We start from the raw sequence: 15,183 nt of genomic DNA on the forward strand, positions 1-15,183 counted from the left end.
AAGCTTCCGCTGCAACACAAGGGGACCATTTGCAGCAATACGTACAATACCTGATAGCAAGCACTTGCCTGCCTGGGCCCTTTTTTCTAAATGTTAAGACTACTCTGAAAATATTGCAAGACTTACTCAAACAGCCCCTTCAAAGAGGCAGAGGCAAGAAGAAAATTCATTACGGTTTGTTGAACTATTTAGTGCCAAAGAAACTCAACATTAACTGCTAAGAGAGAATGGGTCCACTTCGTCCTTCCTTCACATCCGAGAGATAATGCCACTGATCCTTTCTCTGGCTTCCAATTAACTTTCCTTACAAAACAGGAGAGATAGGGAGATCCAGGCTTACGAACCTCGTGGAGTTTCTTTGCCCTGCTTGATTATTTTGCTGCCCACTGCCCTGCAGTGGAGAATCTCGACGTGATAGGACGGGAGACCTGGACGTTGTTCTCACAGGTACCTTGGGTGAAAAGAGAAACAGTAAAAATTAATAAAGGGAGAAAGGGGAAAAATTAAGACTCTCCTGCCACAGCAAATACATTTTGAACAACACTATTCTAAGCCAAAGTCAGTATAACTGAACAAAATGAAAAAACAAAACAAAAGAAAAAATGAAGAATCTTTAGCAGGGCTGCTGTTTGGATACTGAAAAGAACTGAAAGTTTAGACTAACATACCTAAATAGCTACCACACAAACATACACGCCCCTTGCCCCCAGACTACGGAGACATTTTAAAAGAATATGGCATTTTGACTGAAGCAAGGGACACACAAAGCAATTTTCTGAAATAGCATGAGGATTAGGAAAATAAAACTCAAAGGAACCAAATGAATGCCTGGTAATGGATCAGCAAGAAACAGAGACTGGTGGGAAGCAAGAACATGTTCAGAAGAAGCAAATCCCAAGCAGAAAGGAAAAAATATTGAATGTTTCTTTTTTGTTCAGTTCCATCTAAACTTTAAATAAGTTCATGGTTTACAGCTTGGTTTTCCAACCAGAAATAGAAGAAAATAAACTTTAAGCTATCATGCCAGGGAAGTTTTAAATTCTTTCCTGAATATTGTAATGATTATTTAACTTTGCATAATAAATCACTTTTCTGCAAGAGCTACAGTGTGTAAATATTTGTCATTTTCATCAGAGATTTTGTAATTCATTTTTTTTAACATGTTATCATGGGACAATTGACTAGATATCTACAGTATAAACTCCCTTCAAAAATATGTTCCCCAATAACGGCACTATTCTGTGGACCCGGCTTTTCCAGTGCGTAAACGATCACACTCTTCAAATTAAAAAAGGAAAAAAAAAAAAGCAGCACATTTCTGTCTTTCTACTCCTTACCCTTGGAGGCACCTCGTCACTGTCTGATCTAGCCCAAGCCTTTTGAGTGGGATCAGGTACCTCCGACTTAGAGTCAGAACTCTGATTTAGCACTTCACTGCGTGAAGGTGGATATGGGTCCTGAGAACGAAGATGGTGATGTGCAAATTTGGGAGAAGGGTCACTGAAGGAATGGGATCGCGAGACAGGGGAAACATTGTTCTTGAGAGATGCCAGATGGGACCACTGTACCTTACAAGAAAACAAAACATAGAACATTCAATGCGCTCTGTACAACTGGCTTTTTTAACAGAATAAAGGCGAGTGGGTGGGGAGAGACAAATTGGTTATGGCATAAGGTAAGCGTGAGGTGGAATCAAAAAGCAAGGAAGGTGCCCAGAGAACGTAACAGACTTAGAACACAGCATGTATGCATTTTGGTGAGGTACGCTCTCCAAATACACATACACTAGTAACCAGAAAATAAACAAACATAAGATCTGCACTATGGGCCTGATCCAGAGCCCAATGAAATCAACAGGAGCTTTTCCTCTGGCTTCACTGGACTCTGATCAGGTCTTAGATAGCAGCACCTGTTGGATGGACAAATTGAAAGCAGATATCAAAGTGAAGAAATCCATAAGTTAGGAATACTGCCAAATGTGCAAACCTAAATATATTCTGATTTATATTATAACTAAAGTCTTAAATTTACTAGCCAACACAAAACTTTTGAAGGACGATCATAAAACAAAAGCCTTTATTCCTTTACAGTCACTGCAATATTTTTCTATATATATTACATACATAATATATATTTATATATTATGTGTGTTATATGTATATTATACACTGTTACATATTATTTATAATGCATATTATACATAAACCATATATCATACTGTACATACAAACACACACACAATGGATGCACAGCAGCAACTCCATAGTTAAAGTCCATTAGCAGTTCTATTTGTAAGCCTCAGATTGATGCTCCACCCTATTCCCTTTTCAGTTGCGAGCTCAGTAAGCCATTTGTTTGAAAAATGCTTTCTGAAACAGATTAGGAGGAAAACCCTTTCCAGATAAGATCATAACTCTAGGATACATTGTTTTCACCCACTCATTAATCAACAATTAGCATTTAATCTTAGCTTTATAAGAGTGTCTCTATTCGGTTTTATAAGTGTATTATTGAATTGTTTTATTACACACAGCTGTGCAAGAGACACATTCACCTGAGTACAAGTCCAAGGCAGGACTACAGAAATAGCTGACATGGTTAAGGTTAAAGTAACACACACAAACCCAAGATTATCAAATACTGCTAGAAGTCTCCCTGACAGCCAGGAAAATCCGAGTTGAGGATGAAATTTTTTCACGATTCCTCCCACTCTCCCTTCTGATCAGATTTTGCAGTTGCTCCAAACATTTGCAATAGTTAGTCACAACAAGGTAAGCAGGGACAGTTTTAGTCATCACTGTCATTAATTATGAATAGACTTATCAAAAGAAAAAAGGCAACATTTTATCTTCTGCATGGATACATAAGTTGCATGCCAAGTTTAATTTAATTAATGTATTTAAATTTTATATATAGACTTTTTGTAAATTTAAGCCTGTATCTATTTGTACATTTATACTCTAAACTCCGTAAAATACAGGCTCCCAAAATTTAGAGATTCATTAGGAAACAGAACAATCAAGACAAACATCTGTTCTTGCATCTAGTTAGTTTTCCTACAGGGATGTAAAAGTCAAGCTTGGTTATTTCGTTCTTGCACATCATTTCCAGCAACTAAAGGCTGTTTGGCCCACATTATGACCTGTGCAACCTCACTGTTAACTTTGACTGGAATGAAGCCAACCATTCTGCTGGTGCACACCAAGGGACAGAATGCAACTAGCTCTCTTGGGTAGGCTGTCTCTGCTCAGAAGTAAAAAGCAATTAAACCCACATGATCATCACTAAAATAAGCAGGCATGACTCTGAATATATACAGAGAGCAAATCCGTTCAATAAGTCACTTTGAAAAGTAGTAATACACTTTAAATATGTATTTTTATATGCCAAGATCTTCAAACCTAAAGTTAAGTGAACTGGGGCCTCTAGGTTTCTTCCACCCCTTCCAAGATTTTCTGCTTTTACCTGGGGTTCCATCGGTCTTTGCAGTGCAGGCTGAACAGGCTCTGAGTTTCCATTGGAAAAGGACTCTGATCTTGAAGGCACTGGTGGCTCCAACGCTTTGCCCGTCTGTTTGGACTGTGCTTCAGGGGACCCCTGATTAGTTTTTCTAAATCTATCCTCCACCTAAACCAAAGTTACAGAACGTTAGAAGCAGTAATCAATAAAGTGGAGCATGTAGGAATAACAGAGCAACCACCTCTCTTTCTTTACAAACACATTTTATGTTTGAAGAAAAATCTTTCCCCAGGTACAGGAAATCCTGAATGAGCAAGAGCAAAAGAGAGGTAAGTCTAGACTGGAATCCGTACCCGGATAAAGGGTGGAAGAACTGAGACATGCCTTGACACAATGAAAAACTGTTATACAGCCTTGTCAAACTCAAGAAATGACAATTTTTCAGGTGTAAAAAAAACAAAACAAAACATCAAATCACATTGTTGAGTCTGTCTTGTCTACTCCTCAACTAATGTGAGTGAGATAATTTTAGGTTGGAACATCAGTCTTCAGTGCACACAAAAATGCCTCTCCCTGGCTGCTCAGATGGAGACTGCTCTTATCCTCTCCTCATCCCTAATACAAGGAAACTGCCATCCATTTCCTGGTGGTGTCTTTACTCTCCACTCATGGTTTATTTCCTTTGATAAAAGGAGGATTGGATGGTACATAGTTTGAGAACCAATGACCTAATTAATGCATCATCATTCCCACCTGCACATAGAACTTGCACACTTTTTAGGGTCGATGAGTTACAGATATATGTATTAAAGAACTTTAAACTTATATCAATCATTTGGGTAACTGATAATGCCACAATGTGTGATTGTTTTAGCCTTTTGCAAGAGGCAACCCTTCCCTGACACTCCTCTCTATCTGACTTCTCTGCCAGAGACCTGCCATCACCCCACCCCGACTCCTCCCTTCCCTCTCCTGTTTCTCCACCGCTACCTCCCCTCCCCTCCCAACTCCGGCCATGCCTCCCCCTGTTGTGGACCCACTTCTAGCCACCCCTTTTCAAAAAACCCTAAATCTGACTCCTGCTCCCCATCCATCTTTCACAGTGTCTCTGCTGTTCCTCACAGTCTCTGTATCCTGGCCAGCTCCCTGAACCATGCAGTAGCCATCATTCTGCCCATGGACATGGCTTCAGTCTCACTAAAAAGAGGGGAAATGGCAGCCAACTTTATTAAGGGCAGCCTCACTTTCACATGCAGATAGACTGTAGGGAAATGGTGGCCATCTTGCTGGCTACAGACCCATTGACAGAAATAGGAGTAAATGAAAATTCATGAGTGGGCAGCCTTTCATCATGTTTCCAAGAACATGGCCAAATTGCTAGAGTCATGATACAATCACAAAAGTTGGCAATACAGGTTATAATACTACAATTTACCAGATTTACTGATCAACCCTGTTTTCTTCTCAGCCAGGAAGATAAATGAAAACAAAGCCATTATCTTTAGAACATAAAAAAAATATTTTCCATATAATACTCTGTGATATTAGTTCTTACTAAAAGAAAGAATCTGTGGAAGTTTTTTTTTTTTTTACCAGATGGATTTACTTCATAGAACTTACTTCTTCCACAAACCAAAATATTTGGACTGCACCTCTCTTCCTGCAAATACAGATCAGATTTGTGCATAAGGCTTCAGTATTTGACGACAGATCTTCTGCCCTCGTCTCAGGTGAGTATTTCCAAAGCTCTATCACAGCATAACAGTCTGATTTGGTAGAATGAACAGAACTGCACCCACCATCTTATCTGTGTGAACTCTACAGATGGGCCCTACAGATAGAGGCTATTGCATCCTAACCTGGAGAACGTATTTTGGGTGACACCAATTGGAAGAGGGGTCAGTCCCAGAAAGGAAATCAGGTGACCAAGTTTCCATTCTCGATCTTTACCTCTCCCTAGTCTGTGACAACTGTAACCAAGTGGTTACTAAGAAAAAGCTAGTAGGGAGAGAAAGGGAAGACAGATAGATGGGAAATGTTCTTCCGCTTCCCTAAAATTAGAAGTATTAATCTGCTTTGGAATCACTGCCTGGCGCACCTTCCTGCCAAAGAATCTGCTGCAGAGGAACAGAGATCAATCCTGCATTGCTCCATGAAAGTGTTGAGAGGTGACCTGGTAGCAGCTTGTTTGATTTCTTTTGTGGATTTCTGCTCAGAAGGCCACTGTGGTCTTTAGCCACTGCTTTATCTAAATATGCTTCCACAATGAATGAATTGTTCCATATCACTGTGGAGCATTTGGACGATTTCAGGCCAGGGCATTTAGGGTGGTAGTAAGTGAATAACCATGTTTCCCTGAATAGGTCAGTTCTATGTTTTTTTAACCTGTTCTCCTCACATCCAATATTATTCATGCTTTTTCTTTAAAGTGGTGAAGTTCGGAGAGAAATTAAGGAAGAATGATTTCCTGCGACGTATGGAACAGAGTTTACTTTGGAACAATGAGTGACCCTGGAACAATGAGTTACCGTATCCTCCTGGAAAATGCAAGGAGGTTCAAGTCTTCTATGAGCAGAGATTTCAGACACCCTTCTTGTCAATGTGATTATAACTAGACATCTTTATGGGAAAAAAAAATATACAGGGATTGGTTTGTTAGCACTTGTAGCAATATTGGGCTGTATTAGTAGGGGCATTGCCAGCAGATCGAGGGATGTCATCATTCCCCTCTATTCGGCACGGGTGAGGCCACACCTGGAGTAGTGTGTCCAATTTGGTCCCCGCACGACAGAAGGGATGTGGACAAATGGGAGAGAGTCCAGGGGAGGGCAACAAAAATGATTAGAGGGCTGGGGCACATGACTTACAAGGAGAGGCTGAGGGAACTTGGGTTATTTAGTCTGCAGAAGAGAAGAGTGAGGGGGGGGTTGATAGCAGCCTTCAACTACCTGAAGGGGGGTTCCAAAGAGGATGGAGCTAGGCTGTTCTCAGTGGTGGCAGATGACAGAACAAGAAGCAATGGTCTCAAGTTGCATTGGAGAGGTTTTGTTTGGATATGAGGAAACACTATTTCACTAGGAGGGTGGTGAAGCACTGGAATGAGTTACCTAGGGAAGCGGTGGAATCTCCATCCTTTGAAGTTTTTAAGGCTCGGCTTGACAAAGCCCTGGCTGGGATGATTTAGTTGGGGGTTGGTCCTGCTTTGAGCAGGGGGTTGAACTAGATGACCTCCTGAGGTCTCTTCCAACCCTAATATTCTATGATTCTATGAGTAGATCTCAGGCAGAAAAGACAAAGCAGCACATTTCCTCAAACCAATAATCAGATGTAAAGAATCTCATCACTTTGTTAGTGTTTAGTGATGAATCATGAGATGCCATGGTGAAGATGTTAGGCCCAAATCCATAAATGCTGGAAGGTTGTGTTTTCTAGACTTGATCTTCTATCTTGACATCAGTAGGAGAAATCCATCTGATCCCCTTCGTAGGCCAAGAAAAAGGAAGGCCTGTGTGAGGCTAGAAGGGTCTCTACTGTTTTGAAGGAAAGGAGTACTTGTGGCACCTTAGAGGCTAACAAATTTATTTGAGCATAAGCTTTCGTGAGCTACAGCATATCATCCCAACATGTTTATGATTTGCTGCTCAACAGTCCAGCTGTTAGGCTCAGGTAGCCTGAAGCGGGATGCATTAGTAGGCCAGAGAACAGGAGTTCCTGCCTCCTGTGTAGATGAATGGAGCCTTCTGAGATATCTCCATTACATCCAAGTACCATGGTGCTGTTGGCCATTTTGGAGTGATAAGAATGACTGGACATACTTCTTTTTGATAATATGAATAATTCTCTCTCGTACAGGGGTTCTCAAACTGGGGGTCGCGAGGTTATTACCAGGGGGTCGCGAGCTGTAATCCTCCTTGGACTTCGCTGGAGTGGGGAAGAAACTCCAGCTAGTAGGCATAGAGAGTCAGTGGGCCCCTCTACCACACAAAAAGAAAAGGAGTACTTGTGGCACCTTAGAGACTAACCAATTTATTTGAGCATAAGCTTTCGTGAGCTACAGCTCGAAAGCTTATGCTCAAATAAATTGGTTAGTCTCTAAGGTGCCACAAGTACTCCTTTTCTTTTTGCGAATACAGACTAACACAGCTGTTACTCTGAAATCTACCACAAACACACACACACACACACAAAGAACAGCCATACTGGGTCAGTCCAAAGGTCCATCTAGCCAAGTATCCTGTCTTCCAGCAATGGCCAATGCCAGGTGCCCCACAGGGAATGAACAGAACAGGTAATCATCAAGTGATCCTTTCCCTGTTGCTCATTCCCAGCTTCTGGCAAACAAAGGCTAGGGTCACCATCCCTGCCCATCCTGGCTAAAAAGCTATTGATGGACCTATCCTCCGTGAATTTATCTAGTTCTTTTTTTAACCCTATTATAGTCTTGGCCTTCACAACATCCTCTGGCAAGGAGTTCCACAGGTTGACTGTGTGTTGTGTGACAAAATACTTCCTTTTGTTTGCTTTGAACCTGCTGCCTATTAATTTCATTTGGTGATTCCTAGTTCTTGTGTTATGAGAAGAAATAAATAACACTTCCTTATTTACTTTCTCCACACCAGTCATAATTTTATAGACCTCTTATCATATCCCCCCTTTGTCATCTTTTTTCCAAGCTGAAAAGTCCAGTCTTACTAATCTCTCCTTATATGGCAGATTCCCCAAGCCTCAAATCATTTTTGTTGCCCTTTTCTGAACCTTTTCCAATTCCAATATAGCTTTTTGGAGATGGGGCGACCACATCTGCATGCAGTATTCAAGATATGGGGGTACCATGGATTTATATAGAGGCAATATGATATTTTCTGTCGTATTATCTATGTCTTTCTTAATGATTCCCAACATTCTGTTAGTTTTTTTGACTGCCGCTGCACATTGAGTGGATGTTTTCAAAGAACAATCCACTATGACTCCAAGATCTCTTTCTTGAGTGGTAACAGCTAATTTAGAACCCATCATTTTATAGGTACAGTTGGGATTACGTTTTCCAATGTGCATTACTTTACATTTATCAACATTGAATTTCATCTGCCATTTTGTTGCCCAGTCATCCAGTTTTGAGAGATCCTTTTGTAGCTCTTTGCAGTCTGCCTGGGACTTAACTATCTTAAGTAGTTTTGTATCATCTGCAAATTTTTCCACCTCACTGTTTACCCCTTTTTCCAGATCTCTCTCTCTCTTTCTCACAAACACACAGGCTATAAATATCTTCTTTAAAAAGATAAATACGTTGTGAAGCTCCTCAGCATATCAAATCATAGCTGGGATCCTTCTTTCCCTTCAGCTTACTCCATTTAGCCTGCTCAGACATGATAGGGGACAGGAGAACAAACAAACAGAAAGGGCTAAGTGGTTCTGTCCATGGACAGGACCGCCTGAAATCTCAGTACCTGATGGAAGAAGAAAGTGGGAAGAAAAGATTTAGCCCCAAAATCTGCTTTAAAAAGATGATGCTAATGAATAAGACAAGTGCTCAACTACCACTGTGTTTCCACTCCCACAGGCTCAGAATCTGAGACACAGGCAGAAGGATTGGGCCAAGCCCCAGGGCTTTGCAAACAAGCCTGAACTGCCTCCAGCATAAGCAGGAAGAGAGGCACAGCCCAAATATTTCAGACTACAGGAGAGGACAAGACCTAGAAACACAGCATATGAGGAATCCATATAGTAGCACCCGTGGCAAGTAAAGCTTGTGTTAACCGTATTCCTCTGGTAAAAAGTAGCAGTACTTTAACAATGATTAAGGGTAGTGCTAAAGATGTACTGAAAGCTGTTCTATTATTTTCAATGTGCATTTTTGCTCAACACCCCTGAGAGTATTTGTATTCTCCTTCCAGAACATATTTAAGTTGGGGGCCTGAGGTTGCCACATGATATGCACTAATCTACAATTATGAGTACCACTAAGTATCCAGATGGAACGCACTGACTAAAATGGGAGTTGACAGCATGCAGCACTTCCTAGGATCAGGACCAGATACTTTCACATCAGTAGCACAGAATGCCATAATGGAATATTTAATTCACTAATGTCACTTTTAAAGCACAGACTTACATTAATGGAAAGAAATAACTAGCAGTACTGGTTAAAGCAATCAGCAATGGTGTGAGCAGGTGGTGTGCAAGCTTCCTCATACAATATACCAATGCTCTTCAATTTACCCAGCCAAAACCTTGCTTTCTCAGTCCTTAAGCAGTTAAAAATAGAGACCACCAACTGTGCCAAACTAAGAGGAAGTTACTTACTTTGTGGTAACAGGAGGTTCTTCAAGTCATGTGGTTGTTATCTGTATTCCTCCGTGAGTGCACATGTGTTCCATGCATCCGGAGTAGGAGAATTCTTGCAAGCAGTGTCTGTTGGTCCACTCATGGGCCCTTGCCTTCTTCATGCTTCCAAGTGAAAACACAAAGAGTGGTGTGGACCAACTCCAGTTCCTTCTCTCCCATGAATCCAGTAAAGATCCGAAGCAGAGGGGAAGGAGGGCAGATAGTGGAATACAGATAGGGACCACACATCTTGAAGAACCTCCAGTTACCACAAGAACTTTCTGTTCTTCTTTGAGTGCTGGTCCCAATGTGTATTCCACTGTGGGTGAGTGACAGGCAGTACTCAAACAGGAGAGGGTGCGAGGATGCTGACGGCAAAGCCACTTGGAGGACTGCTGTCCCAAAGGATGCATCAGAGGAGTTCTGCACTAGAGGATAATGTCTTGCAAACAGGTGGCTGGAACGTCACGTAGCTGCCCCTAGTGATGCCAGTGAAGTTGCTTGTGCTTTTGCAGAATGAGTCCTCACCCCATGAGTTGGAGGAAGATGCAACAACTAGTAACAGAGCAGGATACAGACCAAGATGCATTCAGAGATCCTCTGGGAGGATACAACTTGACCTCAGACTTGTTCTGTATAGCACAAAACAATCTAGGTGGTTTTCTCACTGTTTTGTCCTTTGCAGGAGGAAGGTGAGAACTCTTCATATGTAGAAATCTCCTCTCTTCCTCCGATGCATGTGATTTCAGAAAAACACAGGTAAGTGGATGGATTGGTTTACATGAAACTCCAAAACTACTTTGCAGGAGAATTTTGGATGTAGTCATAAAGAGACTTTGTGTATGGTGGATCTGCTATCAGTAATTCAAGCTCACTTACCCTTTTGGCTGAGGTGATGGACATAAGGAATGCCACTTTCACTGATAAGTGAGACATGGAACATGTAATCTTAGCAAGACAAGGTTTAAGTCCCAATGAGGAGTAGGTTTTCTTACTGGCGGGAAAATTCTGATTAGGCCCTTTAAGAATCTGACAGTCAATGGGTGAGTGAAAATTGAATAACCAGGCTGATGGTGGAAAGTATGCACGGATTGTTGCCAGGTGAACTTGAACAGAACTCAGAAGTCCAGCTGTTATGAGAAAAAGATGATAATCCAAAATGAGGGGAATATCTGCTGACCCACGAGATACGTGGTTCTGCTACACCAAGATGGAAAAATGCTTCCATTTGACAGACTAGCATTTCCTAGCGGAGCCTTTTCTGCTCTTATATAGAAGTGGCTCTCAATAGTTCCAGACTACTGTACCCTTTCAGGAGTCTGATTTGTCTTGCATACCTCCAAGTTTCATCTCACCTAAAAACTATTTGCTTACAAAATGAAACATAAAAATATAGAAGTGTCACAGCGCACTATAGCTTAAAATTTGCTTACTTTCATTTTTACCATATAATTATAAAATAAATCAATTGGAATATAAATATTGCGCTTACATTTCAGTGTACACAGCGGTATAAACAAGTCATTGTCTGTATGAAATTTTAGTTTGTACTAACTTTGCTAGTGCTTTTTATGTAATCTTTTGTAAAACTAGGCAAATATCTAGATGAGTTGATGCACCCGCGGAAGACCTCTGCCCACCCCCAGAGCTACATGTACTCCTGGTTGAGAATCACTGTTATAAAGGATGGTTTGTACAGCTTCAGAGCAGTAATGTTCTAATGCTGATGCCCATCCATACACCAAGTCTTGAGATGAAACTCTTCAGGGCTGGGATGCTTGACCCTGCCCTTCTCCCAAGTCAAGAGATCAGGAAAGGACCGGATGCTGACTTGAGGAAGAGATGACAGTCGTAAGAAATTTGAGAACCAAAACTTTCTGGGCCAATTGGGGATGATGAGGAGACTCGTGCCCTGTCCTGACAAACTTTCCATAAGACCTGGTAGGAGCAATAAGGGAGGAGAGGCACAGCACAGATGGTCTGACCAGGGGAAAAGAAAAGCATTGCCTTCAGAGTGTAGATCTGGAGCTCCTCTGGAACAGTTCATGTTGCATTTCTTGTTCGCCTGAGAGGTGAACAGATCCAAGTTGGGGATCCGCCACTGAGCAAAGATTCTGTTCACTACTGAATCGTGCAATTCCCACTTGTGAGCAATGGCGAAATGCCTGCTGACAGTGCCTGCCAACACATTCTGAGTTACTGGAAGGTAAGATACTGACACAGGGTGATTCAACTCCTGATACACCAATTCCATAGGGAGACTGTGTCTACATACAAGGGGTGGATCTCAGCCTTCCATGTTTGTTGATGTAAAAGACGGAGGTCATATTGTCTGATATTATGAGGACATGGTGGGACTGGATAAATTGCAGAAAAACTTCACAAGATTTTTGGACTGCCTAGAGTTCCGGAAGGTTGATGTGCATCCTGTCCTCTTGAGGTGCCCAAGTACCCTGTGCCATATGGCTGCCCCTGTGGGCTCCCCAGCCTGAAAGGGAGAAGTGTCTGTTATGATCACCTTGTCCAGCGAGGCTGCTGGGAAGGGGACACCCACACATACCAGATGGGGATCTTTCCACTACATCAGAGAAGGCGTTACTCTGGAAGGAATTGTAACCAGGATATTCATGCTGTGATTGGTTGGTGAATACACAGCCTGGAGCCATGCCTGAAAGCAACATAGATGGAGTCTGGCAAATGGGATAACATAAGCGCATGAAACCATGTGCCCCAGGAGAGAAAGAAAAGTTCTGACTGGAGCATGAGGGTTATGCATAACCTGATCTACCAGAGTACTCATGCTGCAAAACCTGTCCCTTGGTGGATAAGCTCTTGCAATGAGTGAATCTAGGGAGGCCCCCAGGAAATCTTCAGTCTGTGTCATTCTGAGGATAGACTATTTCAAGTTCAGCCGGACTTCTAGGGAAGAAAGTAGTTGAAGCCATTAATGAGGTTGATTCCTAGGCTTCCTGATGTGTCCTGGCAATGAGAAGACAATCATTGAGATGGGTAAGACAGTGAAGCTGTTCCATTTGAAATGAGCTGCTACTACCAGAAAGACAATGGTGAAGGTCCTGGGGGTAATGGTGAGGCTGAATGGGAGAACCCTGTACTGGAAGTTGTTGGGGCCCTGCCTGTGGGCGGGGTGAATATCCATTGAAAGTAAGTGTCCTTCATATTGAGAGATGTAGACCAAAAGTCTTCTTCTAAGGATGGGATTACTGATGCCAGAGTGACTATGTAAAATTTCATCTTGCGAATAAAGCCGTTGAGACTGCAGAGGTCCAGGACCAGTCTCCAACCTCCCTTATTTTTGGGAACTAGAAATATGTACAGTAAAAAAGTTTCCCTTGGTGTTGAAGTATGTGCTCTATTGCCCTTTGCTGGAGGAGGGATTCCACCCCCTGCTGGAGAATCTACATCAGAGAATGGTCCCAGAAGGAAGACAGGGATGGGGGTTTTGGAAAGGTATGGAAGTAAACTTGATCACGTAGCTGGATTGGATGATATCTAATACCTACTTGCCTGTTGTCATGGCACTCAGGTTTTGAAAATAAGAGTGCTAAATGACCCCCAAAGGGTTTGTGAGGATTTAATTACTAGTGGCATTATTAATGGTTTGCAACTCTTGAACTCCTGTCAAAAATATCTTTTCACGTGGTGGGGGGGGGGGAGGGAGGGAGGAGGGAGGGTGAAATTGAGATGGTGCTATAGACATGGCATTTTCAGGAAAATGAGTCTTCTGTACTCTGTCTCTCACAAGGAGGGTCATAAGATGGCTGGGGATAAAACTGTTGAGATGGCAGTCTAGGTCTGTAAGGCTGAAAGTGATAACTTCCTTTTGGGGCAGGTGTATATATGCCCTGGAAGCCCAGGGTGGCCCTGAAGTCTTTTAAAGTATGTAAGGACTCATCCATCTTCTCATTGAAAAGTTGGGCTTCATCAAAAGGGTAAACTCTCCATGGTGTTTTGGACCTCCCTGGGAAATCCCGAAGCACGTAGCCATGATTCACGGTGCATCACTGCCATTGACATCGACCCACATGATGTATCCGCTGCATCAACCATGGATTAAAGTGTGGTTCTGGCCACCAGCTTATATCCTTCAATGAGAGCCTGGAAGTAAGCTCTGTCTTGCTTTGGTAGTTTGCCTACTAAGTCTGTGAATTTGGAATCATTCAGATAGTTGTCCTTAGTCAACAGTGACTGATCATTCGCTATATGAAATTGAAGGCTAGAAAAAGGCTGGTTTCTTCCCAACAAGACATTTAGCCTCCTTGTCAGACGGAGTAGATTTAAGATGATGTTATCTAGATGCCTCTGTGGCAGCCTGTACAACCAGAGAGCTCAGTGCAGGGTGGGTAAAGAGAAATTCCACTCCTTTAGCTGGAATGAAATAGTGTTTCTCTGTCCTCTTGCGGGTAGCAACGTATGTGGCTGATGTATGCCAGACTGCTCTAGCAGCTTCCAGACTAGCTTCATTAACTGGAGCTGCTATTTGACTGGATCTGGTGGTTTGCAGGATATCCCAGAGTTTGTGTTGAGGGTCCTGAACCTCCTTGAGGAAGATCTGGAGTTCCTCTACCACCCTTTGCAATAAATCCTGAACTATTTATGATCATCTGGAGGGGATGGAGATGCTTCATCAGGAGTTGAAGAAGACAATCTTGTTGGTACTGGCAGAACTGGTTCTTAGTCCTCCTCTTCCAGGGGGTCAGGAGGAAACTTTGACTTTTCCCTCAGAGTGGAATAGTGGAGTGACTCAATGGCATAAAACATGGGCTCTGTATTTCTGGCATACGGGTCCCAGGTTCCCCAGTATGGCCAGTACACTGGGTTAGGAGGGGGTTGTGGGGTCCCCATAACATGGGGCAAATGTCAAGAGAGAGGCTGGTACAAGGAGGCTCTGGATCTCCTGTCTGGACTAACATGTCTCAGAGGAGAAGATGATAGCTCCTCTGGTGGTTCAGATTTTCACAAAGAAGAGAAGAAAGGCTCCGGATCCAATGGAGATACCAACGGTTCCGACAGAGGAAAGGCCCAGCTGGCAGATGGAAGAGGGCATAGGCTTCTCTCAATAGTAACCTCTCCTGAGAGAAGGTCCTGATGATGGGGGGAACTAAAGCTCGGGAAGAGCAAAGACGTCTTCTGGTGTAGTATAAGTCTGATATCCCTAGAGCAAGGGGTAGGATCCACTCGTGCCAAAGAGGGCAGAGGAAGGAGGCTCCATGTGGCCAGAGTGAGATACAGTGATGGCACCGCCAGCAGGAGCCCTTACAGGTTGAACAAGCAGATTTGCTCAATTTAGGCAGAGCTGTGTTGGATGTCTTCGAAGCAGACATCGAGGGACACCTGCTCTTATGCTTCTGTGAGCATTCTTTGCCTTCCCAACAAGGCCAC

The 15,183-nt window shown here is 42.7% G+C and overlaps 1 protein-coding gene across 4 annotated transcripts in view; it reads right to left on the bottom strand.

Annotated features, from left to right (window-relative positions):
* Nucleotides 1–15,183, bottom strand: part of MAP4K4 (mitogen-activated protein kinase kinase kinase kinase 4) — a 239,111-nt gene that overhangs the window by 40,556 nt on the left and 183,372 nt on the right. For 2 of the 4 annotated variants that reach the window (XM_073351753.2, XM_073351762.2), the window contains exons 16-18: nucleotides 3,466–3,627; nucleotides 1,338–1,568; nucleotides 345–451 (exon numbers count right to left, since the gene is read on the bottom strand). In XM_073351753.2, coding sequence (XP_073207854.1) covers nucleotides 345–451; nucleotides 1,338–1,568; nucleotides 3,466–3,627 — 500 coding nt within the window. The remainder of the gene's footprint in view (nucleotides 1–344; nucleotides 452–1,337; nucleotides 1,569–3,465; nucleotides 3,628–15,183) is intronic. The other 2 variants (XM_073351771.2, XM_073351781.2) reach the window with 1 other exon arrangement.

The sequence above is a fragment of the Lepidochelys kempii genome, chromosome 1, assembly GCF_965140285.1.
Source record: "Lepidochelys kempii isolate rLepKem1 chromosome 1, rLepKem1.hap1, whole genome shotgun sequence".
In the NCBI taxonomy this organism is placed as follows: Eukaryota; Metazoa; Chordata; order Testudines; family Cheloniidae; genus Lepidochelys; species Lepidochelys kempii.